General features: G+C 42.9%; 1 protein-coding gene across 1 annotated transcript; it reads left to right on the top strand.

The window, feature by feature from the left end:
- The first annotated feature begins 7,333 nt into the window (after positions 1-7,333).
- Positions 7,334-10,796, top strand: LOC115138636 (gap junction delta-2 protein). Its single transcript, XM_029675702.2, has 2 exons — positions 7,334-7,721; positions 8,114-10,796. The coding sequence occupies exons 1-2, from the start codon at positions 7,651-7,653 to the stop codon at positions 8,958-8,960; spliced, it is 918 nt and encodes a 305-aa protein (XP_029531562.1). The 5' UTR covers positions 7,334-7,650; the 3' UTR covers positions 8,961-10,796.
- Positions 10,797-11,600: the final 804 nt, after the last annotated feature.

Raw genomic sequence — 11,600 nt, 5'->3', positions numbered from 1 at the left:
ATTGCCCAGAGTTATGGTCTTTCCCCCTGTTCGGTATAGCGACGTTATTTTTGTGATGTTGGTCAGAGCAGTTGTCTCGGGAGCACATCCGGGGTTGGTTACCTCGTACCAGCGGGCTCTAGTGCCTCATTACCCACCGCAAAGCCACTGAAGACTAGGGTTAAGTTTAACAATAGGATTTGGGGTATCTCAAGTAATACTCATCTGTTTTTGCACTTAAGTCAGCTATGTACTTGTTCTGTAGTTGATGTGCACATTCGGGCAGTTCAAAGTTTTGGGCTACTATTCTGTTCACTTGGTAGTAGCATTATAGCTTCTATTGAGGATTTTGTCTGTGCCCCTGATGAGTTGCTTATGCAGTTTATGAAGGAACAGTTTTTGAAGTTGAGTATCATGTTGAGATTAGTACATCTCAAGGATACTGAGGTCTATTCTGTCAGCGAATTTGCTTTCAGCTGATATTTTGAAGGCAGAATTGAGTGAACGTAGTCCAGCTGTATTGGTTGTACCAGTTGTGTCTAGTGCTGGTTTGACATTTGAGCATAAAAATGAGTCACTTTTATTGCAACTAAATCATGACCAAGATCTGTAAAGGTTGAAGCAGGATCCGAACAAGCTAAACTGTGGTTGCAACATCAGCGGTTAGAACTTGTCAGAGAAGGCAAGCTTTCAGGTGAATTTTCTTTTGCGATCGACTACTCAAGCTCCCCAATGGAACGTTCTTCTCTTGGTCGTTCTCCACCTTCTGATGTTGCTGGTAATCTCTGGTTGGTGCCTAAATGTACTGAAAAGGATCCTGATCTATTTTAAACGTTATTTGAAAGTGTAGCAGACTCTCAGGCATTTGCCTGATGCAGACTGTACTTTGATGCTACAGTGTGTTTTGACCGGTAGGGCTCAGGAGGCTTATCTTTTAGCGCTACAGATAGCAATGATTACGTAAAGGTTCAAACTGTGGCATGCATGCTTACAGGTTGGTCCCTGAAGCGTATCGACAGCATTTCAGAACGTTAAAGGTTCAAACTGTGGCATGCATGCTTACAGGTTGGTCCCTGAAGCGTATCGACAGCGTTTCAGAACGTTAAAGGTTCAAACTGTGGCATGCATGCTTACAGGTTGGTCCCTGAAGCGTATCGACAGCGTTTCAGAACGTTAAAGGTTCAAACTGTGGCATGCATGCTTACAGGTTGGTCCCTGAAGCGTATCGACAGCGTTTCAGAACGTTAAAGGTTCAAACTGTGACATGCATGCTTACAAGTTGGTCCCTGAAGCGTATCGACAGCGTTTCAGAACGTTAAAGGTTCAAACTGTGGCATGCATGCTTACAAGTTGGTCCCTGAAGCGTATCGACAGCGTTTCAGAACGTTAAAGGTGAAAAACAGTCCCACATTGAGGTTTCACAGGATTTGGAAACGCAATTCAATCGGTGGTGTACTGTTTCAGCAGTCACTAGTTTTGAAGATTTGTGCAACCTAGTGTTCCTCGAACAATTTAAAGAACTGTCCCTGATCGTCTTGCTACCTATATAAATGAACATAAAGGATGGACTGCATCTGAAGCTGCTGTTTTGGCAGATGAGTATGTACTGACCCACAAACAGTTTGAGGGTCCTGTATGTGAGATTGGGGGCAGAGTAACAGTTCAAATGGATTTCAGTCAGTACATTCCTTTGGTTCTGGTAATGACACATTTCCATCTAGATCCAAACATGGTTCATGTGAACAGAATGATGTAAGTCAAATCTGCAATTATTGTCACGGTAAAGGCCACTAGAAGAATGAATGTCCTGTCCTTGGTAAAAGGGCAGCAGCTTGGCCAGCACAAATTTAAAACCTGTTGCGTTAGCTGGGCCTGTTCCTCATGTTCATCCTGTTGTGCAAGCTCAAGAATTGTCCAAAACTTTTAGTACTGATTATTCGCCGTTTGTCACAGAAGGATATGTTTCACTATTGGGAAGTGATGTGCCAGTAAAGATCCAGTGAGACTGAATCATATGTTTTGGAGTCTGTTCTGCCTTCTCTGGAGACAGATACAGGAACCAGTGTCCTGACTCAAGGGATGAATACATTGGTTTCTACCCTTGCACAAAGTCAAACTGTAATCTGACCTAGTGCAAGGTGAGGTTTCCCTTGTGGTACGTCCCTTTCTGCCCATTGACGATGTTCATGTGATTTTGGGTGACTTAGCCAGTAGTCGTGTCTGGCGTGATGCATCTCCTCTGGTCATTTCTCATACCCAATCCCGTGTAGGGATTATCAATGAAAATGTACAGAGATTCCCGGAGGTATCTCTGCATGTGCTGTGACTCGTGCTATGAGTAGTGCTGACACTATGGTCAAAACGGAACTTACACAACACATAGCTGACAGGTTTGATAATCCATTAAATGATTTACCTTTGCCTATGTCCTGTAGCACTCTTGTGATGGAGCAGTCCTCTGATCCTACCTTAAGGTTTATTTGATCAAGTACTTCTGGTTTAGGTAAGGAGTGCTGCCCAGGGTCACTAAATTCAAGATCAGTTGTTGGTGAGGAAATGGATGCCTCACAGCAAAAGTTGTGCGTGATGCTATTGTTCAGATTGTGGTTCCTTCTAAGCTTTGATATGTAGTTTTGAAAACATCTCATGATGTTTCTGGTCACTTAGAGGTTAGTAAAACCTATAATCGAATTTAGCAAACATTTTATTGGCCTCGTTTAAAGAAAGACATTTCCGCTTACATTGAAACATGCCATGTTTGTCAGCTGACTGGGAAGCCTAATCAGATGTTAAGGCCAGTCCTGCTACAACCTATACCTGTTACAGGCCAGCCATTTGAACATTTGATTATTGATTGTGTTCTAAAGCTGCTAGCACCTACATGTTAGCTGTGATGTCAGGCTACGAGATATCCTCCAGCCTATCCACTTGCAATATTATCACCAAGTCTGAAGTTAGGTATTCAAAACATTACCACTAAATCCCAGCTAGGTATTCAAAACATGGAGATTGTGGTGATTCAGAGCGATCAGGGTTCGTTGCGCATATTTGCACAAGTCTTGCAACAATTGCGCATAACATAATCAGGCCAGTGCTTATCATATGCGGAGTAAAGGGGCCCTTGAGTGTTTTCATCAGACTTTGAAGTCACTGTTACGTGCGTACTACACTGAATTAGAACGTGACGGGGAAGAGGGGTTACCCTGGTTGCTACTCTGTTAAAGTAGCAAGAGCACTGGGTTCAGTCCTAATGACCTTGTTTTTGGTCATACTGTGTGTGGTCCCCTTGTGTATTAAAGGAGGATTGGAAGGTGGTTGAGCCTCCCCCAAATGTGTCATATGTTAGTGGTTTCTGACACAGGTTGCATGTAGCTTGTGAAATGACTAAAGGAAAAACTAGAATCCTCTCAGGTGAGGATGAAAAGGTTGCTTGACTAGTTCAAGGGACCAGGTTCTGGCCCTGCTGACCATTGTTGGTTCTCCTTTTCAAGCCAAAGTCAGCAGCCCATACACTGGTTTACCAATTGTCTGATTTTAAACTAGCTGACTGCTACCCCTGAGCGCAGAAAATGAATAAGCTCTGCCATATCAATTTGTTAAAGCCCTATTATGCTCGTTTGTCTTCTGAATTAGCTAAATCAGAACTACGTGCTAAAACTGATGTGGTTAGTCCTGTTCTTTTGGTGGAATCTGTTGATCGTATGTCAGCCACACCACCTTCACAATCAGTGGCAATGTGATGAAGAGGGGGTGCCGGGCACTGATTGTATTTTGCAGGGTAGGTTGATGAATTCAGAGTCCCTTGCAAACTTGGAGCGTTTGGGTCACCTGTCTGATTGTCTAGCAGAGTTAACTGATTTGATCCCTGATTTTCAGTCTTTGTTTTCGGACACTTTCTCGTACTCATTTGGCAGTGCACAATATTTATGTTGAGGATGCTGTCCCCACTAAACTTTATTGCGTCTCATTGGAGAAGCTACGTCACTTGGACTCAGATTAAGTACATGCTAGTTAATGATATCCCTGTACCATCATTCTCCAGTTGGGCCACACTGTGTCTCTTGGAGAGCAAGCCCAACGGTTCTCTTAGATTTTGCACTGATTACCGGAAGGTTAATTATGTGACAACAGGACTATTACCCACTCCCACGGATGGAAGATTGTTTTGACCAAGTCGGTGTTGCCCAGTTTGTCAGCAAGTTGGAGTTGCTAAAGGGTTACTGGCAGGTGCCTTTTTCATCAAGAGCTTGTGAAATATCAGCTTTTATTACTCCTTCAGGTCTTTACTGCTATACGGTCATGAGTTTGGGCCTATGCAATTCTCCTGCTACATTTCAGTGTCTTATGAATAGGGTGATCTCTGGCCTTGAAGACTGTACATCTAGATGACGTGGTTGTTTATAGTGACACTTGGGAGCGACATCTGGTGCGGATACAGACTCTGTTTGAGCGTTTGGCTGAGTCCTGTCTCATGGTGAACTTAGCCAAATGTGAGTTTGCCCAGGCAACAGTGACCTACATCGGCAGAGTGGTTGGGCAGGGTCATGTTCTCCCAGTGCGGGCTAACGTGGCCACCGCCCACCACCAAGAAGGAGCTGCAAAGCTTCCTAGGTATGGTTGGGTATTATCAGGGGTTTTGCTGCACGTTCTCCACGGTTGTAGCACCTCTGATTGATCTGTTGAAGAGGGCTGATTTAATCTAGTCTTCCTGCTGTCAGAGTGCTTTTAAAAATATGAAATTGCTTCTTAGCTCTGACCCTGTGTTGGCTGCCCCACGATTGGAACAGCCTTTCAGCCTATATGTGGATGCCAGTAATGTGGGACAGGTGCCGTGTTGCTTCAAGCAGATGACGGTGTGGAACATCCTGTTAGCTATTTCTCCTGAAAGTTTAACATTTATCAGTTGTATTTGTATGGTTGTGGGTTTTGTTTTCGGGTCCTTGTTAGGCCCTGATTTTTATGTAAGGGGTTGTTACGCCCGCCTCACTCTCCCTCCATTGTTCTGTTTTGGGATTAGATGCACGCGTCAACACTTATCTCCATTACACCCCTCACATGCCTACTTTCACACTTCACAGGTTAGTTTTCCTCTGTAGTTTTATACTTTGTTAGTTATGTAATGTTTTTGTTACTCCTTAAGTGCCAATGTGTGGACTCTCTTGTTGGTCACCATCGAAGAGCCAGGTTGTGACAATGCTGACATAGCTTAGACTGTAGCCTACAAAAGCCTACTCCTGCTATTTTCCTGTGATCCCGCAAACTCATTTGATGTCATCGTAGTGGTCTCTGACTTGTGGTCAGACTCACTCACGTTGAACAAATTACTTTTGCGCCTTTTTTCAATGCTGATTTGAATGTCCTTGAGAACAGAAGCGTTAAAGATATTTTCTGAACATCCTTTCTGAATTTAAAAGTAATCCTCGAAGTAATCATCTAGTTTTTCAAAAGTATCTTATTACAATGTTTTTGCTGGTAATGGGTTAGTTTTTTGTAATCCCTTACATGTAAAGGATTACATGTGATCCATTACTCCCTAACCCTGGAGGTCAGCTAGTGATGACTGTTTAACTGTCCGATGGCCTGGAGATGGAAGCTGTTTTTCGGTCCCAGCTTGGATGCGCCTGTACAGTCTCCACCTTCTAGATGGCAGCGGGGTGAACAGGCCCTGGCTCAGGTGGCTAAGGTCCTTCATGGTCTTCTAGGTGTTCCTATGACACCGGGTGCTGTAGATGTCCTGGAGGGCAGGCAGTGTGTCCCCGGTGCTGTGCTGGGCTGACCGCACCACCCTCTGGAGAACCCAGCGGTGAAGATGCAGTGATATACAGCCCAACAGAATGCTCTCGACGGTGCATCTGTACAAGTTCCTTAATCACAACAGCTGATAGCTTAAACCTATAAGCCAATATGACTCCTGTCAATGACAAAGGTGACAGGAATGGCACTTTCAAATACCTTGTTCAGTTAAGACTGTGCAGGGAGCATACCCCTCTGATATTTTTAATTTTCATATGTGGATGTCTGTGGGAAAAGACAATTGATGCGGCATAACTTATGGACTTGGATTGTTGTGTTTATGCCATGTTTCATGGGTCTTATGAATTGTGTTGGTACGCAGTGTTTGCATTCCTGATGACCTCAAAGCCAACCATGTATTATATTATTCAAGATCATGTGCTGTAGTTTAGAGAACATCCTCCCATCTTTCTCTCTCACACACACCTTATCTATCACATCACGTGATGATTCATAGGAAGGTTATAAAAGATTTGAGTTTATGGAAGATTACAGCAGGGAGAGATAAACCCTTGTACCACGCCCCTTCATTCAATAAAAATGAAGTCACATGATCCTCACTCTAATCCATGCACCTGAGATCAGGTAGTAGAAGGTACCTTTGCATATAGTCTACTATATGTAAATATCTGTTCTCTTCCACACAATGGTCAGAAATATCAATATTTTACATATTGATATTACATAGTAGCCTCACCAAACAAAGGCCAATCCTTCACTTGTAATTTCATTACATTTTGGGGGGAAAATAATATTTGTTTTTATATTATCTAATTTGTATGTAAAGATACAATATAGGCTACTCGATGTATTAAGGCTACCACTTAACAATTACTAATATTTGTGTGTAGTCTTTGGTCTTAAAACAGCAATATTAATGAATGAGGTCACGCCCCTTGCTCCGTAGTTGAGTTGATCATATCCACACACACACACACACACACACACACACACACACACACACACACACACAGGCAGGCAAACTTGTAAAGCGATTAGCAACTCGGATGGTACTTTCACTTAGTCACAGTGTATCCACAGCATTATTATTTTCCCTGCTTTACTATGGCGTTACTAGGAGTACTGAAATCGGGGGTATTCCACGTGCACTCAAGAAAAGCTGCTTTATTGCAGGCATTGTCACGATTACAGTTACAAATCAACAAGTGTTTGCCTTAAAGGGATCCGAAAAAATATCTGGGCGCCAAACCTTGACCCGAGGGCTCAGTACACAGCGCATTTACCGCTCTCCCTTTATCCCTCTCCCTCTACCTCTATGACCCTGAGCACGCGCACCAGAGACAATTCGGTCTGGCTCAGTAATTTGTATGTGTTGTAAACTTGAAACACCCCGGGTGCACTGAGCTTATCGCCAATCATTTTATCACAGATTAATCTTTCACGCCGGCACCGGGTTCCATTCGTCGAATATTGAAAATGAGAAATCCTGGCAGCGTTTGGCCGCGTTCCGCCAACCTGTCTGCACATGACGCAGAGAGGGGACTACTTAAAGGCGGATTAACGCTGGCAAGACATTAAATCCAACCTCCCTGCACCCAGACACAGCGCGCGACTCATCAGTCTGATCTTAAGATCGACAATAGGAGGGTTTATTGTAATCAGCCTTTCGGACTCCCCAAGACAACGAGAAAGTGACAGCGTCACGCGAGCGCTCGGGCAGACGCACAGAACCCTATTGCACGACGCGCGAGAGAGGAGGGCAGGACAGCTGCGGGCTCATGATCAATGCATTTGTCAGATAACCTCCGAGCCTCTGGAGAGTGACAACGACCAAAAACCCAAGGAAAAATTTTCCACATATTCGCCAGAAGTTCGTGCAGTGTGCCGTAGACTCTCGCCTGCTCCGGATGAACAACAATGGGGGAATGGACCATACTAGAAAGGCTTCTGGAGGCTGCTGTCCAGCAGCACTCTACTATGATAGGAAGGTAAGAGCAAAATGTCAACTGTATTTGCAGTAAATACAGAGTTGCCTGTTTTAATGGCTGTTGTTGAGGATAGATGGGTTCCTGTGCCATGCACTAACTGAGAGGCAGAGACCGTGCACTATTGCCTGCTCCGCTTACATTACCAAACCAACACTGGCAAAACATTTTAAAACACAAATACAGATGAATGCCAATTAGTAAATACTTCAGAGTACACAAAGTATATAACACAAATGACAACAACGCATAATACACATAGCATCCCAAACTCCATGCTGAGAGCGAATAATAGCGTTCGGTTTCAGCACTGGACAGCTCCCAAACACACGCCTGCTTAGAGCGCCATTGTAAATCATTTACGGACTTATATTAATACTTTGTTTGTTTTTTAGGATCCTACTAACTGTGGTGGTGATCTTCCGGATTCTAATCGTAGCAATAGTTGGAGAGACGGTCTATGATGATGAGCAAACCATGTTTGTTTGTAATACCTTACAACCTGGCTGCAACCAGGCTTGCTACGACAAGGCATTCCCAATTTCACACATTCGATTTTGGGTTTTCCAGATCATAATGGTTTGCACCCCGAGTCTTTGTTTTATCACATACTCGGTGCATCAGTCAGCGAAACAGAAGGAGCGACGGTACTCCACTGTCTTTCTGTCCCTGGATAAGGATCAAGATTCAATGAAACGAGATGACAGCAAAAAGATTAAAAACACCATTGTGAATGGAGTACTTCAGAACACAGAGAACTCCACCAAAGAAGCCGAACCCGACTGTTTGGAAGTCAAAGAGATCCCAAATTCAGCCATGAGAACTACTGGGAAGTCTAAAAAGAGTCGGCAAGAGGGTATCTCGAGATTTTACATAATTCAAGTGGTTTTCAGAAACGCGCTGGAAATAGGGTTTTTAGTGGGTCAATATTTCTTGTATGGATTCAACGTCCCGTCGGTGTACGAATGTGATCGATATCCATGCATAAAAGATGTCGAGTGCTATGTTTCCAGACCAACAGAGAAGACCGTGTTTCTAGTCTTCATGTTCGCGGTCAGTGGCTTTTGTGTGTTGCTGAATCTGGCAGAACTCAATCATTTGGGGTGGAAGAAAATCAAAACGGCGGTGCGAGGAGTGCAGGCGAGGCGAAAGTCCATTTATGAAATCAGAAATAAGGACTTGCCCCGAATGAGTGTGCCTAATTTCGGCCGTACTCAATCCAGTGACTCTGCTTATGTGTAGCACATGGAGAGAGTTACCGAAGGGACAATGTGCGATGTGTAAAGATTAAACCAAGATGAACCCGGGATGTACAGCTCCTCACACCTCATCCGTTTCTTGACTTAAACGAGTGGGCAGATTTTTTTATTTGTTTGTCTTTTATGGACTCCAATGGCAAGCCTGGATTCCACGTTTGTTGACTTATTACATTGCACTGATTCAACTTTGTAGTGACGTTTATACTATGTAAAGCGCTACATTTAGATCATGTCGACGTGTTCACGCATTTACTCTACTGTACTTGAAGAGTGTAAATGCAAATTGCACTAAGAGGTGAACACCGGGGAGCCAAACCTAACCCGATACGTGCTATTGACAGTGTTTCAAAAACAGTTTCAAACCGATTTTTGACAACAACATACACCGGTTGATTATGTGTTCGAAGGAAAATCTATTATCCATATTTATATAGGCATATGCCTATCTCCAGATGTATATAGGCATATGGGATAAATATATAAATCAATTTTGGCTAGATTGACCTAGTTGAAATACATTAGCTCCATTCGTGTTTTTTGTTGCCTGTGTTCGCACCACTGACCTTAACGTATGTAATCATTCCATTGCTATATGGCTGACTTGCAAAACAGTATCTGGTGGATTTGCTGCAAACGCTAACGTCTGTGACTTCCTTCATTTACAATACACCAAAGCGCCCACTGCTTTTATTTGTGAAAAGTGTTTTCTTGCTTTCGTGTAATCAAGTGCCATACTTGTACATAAACATATATATATATAAATATATATATATATATATAAATATATAATATTATTCAACATGAAAGATAATTCCCTGCTTGAATTATGCTAAATGCTGCCCATTTTTTTTGCTTTAAGTGTATTTGTTGTGATTTAAATGGAAAGGATATATTACATCTCTCTTTTTATTTAGAAAATGACTGGAAAATAAATAATGTGCTAGTCTTTTTTTTATATACGGGAAGAAAACGTTTCTCCACAACACAATTGATCTCAACTCAAAATAGCACAAATTGACCTTTTTAACAAACTAAGGATGGGCAATAAGTATCTGCTCTGGTGCTACAGTTTTTCACAGAATGGTTTTCAATGTAACCAAAATAAACCAGAAGAAACATCCCTTTCTGTCGAAAATAAAAGTGGGAATCATGTACACCAGAAACGTGTGAGGTGCAGTACTTTTCTGTCTGAAAGCTGAACTGGAATGTTAGAATGTTAGATCCTATAGCTGCCTTGTCTAGACCATGGCTTGGTTCAGTGAAAATGACAATGTTTGCCACACCCACGAGTCTATATTGTTCCATCCAATGAGAAAACCCATATGAGAGCTTCCTTTGATGCTATCAGTATCTGTTACCATGTGGGTGTGCTGTAATTCATTTAAATGGGAATGATGCTTCCATGACAAACATGAATACTGCATGTCCCATTACAGTGTGCCCTGGGAAGCCCTAATGTGAAATGCATTCTAACATGCATGTACTGTTCCTTCCCAGTCTTAGCTGACCTGACCGTGACTGTTCACATGGCTGCTATACTGTTAATGACCTTGTAACCTTGACCAGGAAGCTATTAGACAGACACACTGCACAAAACATAGGATGATTAAGACCTGATCTTTATTGATAGAGGACTTGGCCTTTTTTGTCCTCCACACATCCCTTCTTCAGTCATTTATAGGAAGAGAGCAAGGGAGCGGCTCCGGACAAAGGGAAGGTCGTGTGAGCCTCGTGAAGGTCACTTAGAAGAATGGAAAGAGAAAAAAGGTGTTAACTGTACACCAACACAAGAGGGAGAGAGAGAGAGAGAGAGAGAGAGAGAGAGGGGGGGGGAGAAAAAGAGCGAGAGGAGGATTCCGGGATGACCATCAAGGTGGATCCGAGGGGGTTAGGAGGCTAGATTCTGCCTCTGCCAGGATGATTCGGCAAAGCCCAGAGAGGTGCACACTGACACATCTATCTCAAACTCAGCAGGGATGTGAAAATTCTCCCTAACTCGAGAACTCTGGGGAAAAAAACAGGAGAAGTGCAATTTGTCTACTTTGCCTGATGCAATGCAGTGGCTCACATGATCTTTTTTCTTACTCTCTTTCTCTCTCCATCTTCATCTCTCGCTCTCTCTATTTGTCTATCCCGTCCCTCTCTCGCTTTAATTTTTTTACTGACCAAATTACTGTACAGGCCATCCTGTTCTATAAGATTGAAGTGTCCAATTCCACACAGTTGTCTTCAACGCTTGTAATGTCATGGGTGTTCTTTCACTGAGAACTACTAGTTATACAAGGCTGTTGTGTAAGGGATCCTACAAAGACTATATTTTCACTGTACATTACTGTATATTTACTGTACACTTACTGAAGGGACAGATGCTCTAATGCTGTGCTAGTGGTTTCCCTGCAATATTCATCCTGGTATTTTCACGGCTACTTCTAAATGCCAAAATTATTGGGTTATGTATGAATGCAATTATGCATGCTGTGTTGCATTTTCCATCATGTGAGTGTTGGAAGGCTTGGTTTAATATTACATGATACCTGTGCTGCTCTTTATTTCCTTTGTGCTCAGCTCATGACAGCCGGGCTAAAAAGGAAGAGGGCTTTTGACTATTGACCAGAGAGATAGC

This window comes from Oncorhynchus nerka, linkage group LG12 (assembly GCF_034236695.1).
Source record: "Oncorhynchus nerka isolate Pitt River linkage group LG12, Oner_Uvic_2.0, whole genome shotgun sequence".
Lineage (NCBI taxonomy): Eukaryota > Metazoa > Chordata > Actinopteri > Salmoniformes > Salmonidae > Oncorhynchus > Oncorhynchus nerka.
This window is presented reverse-complemented; position numbering and strand designations above follow the sequence as displayed.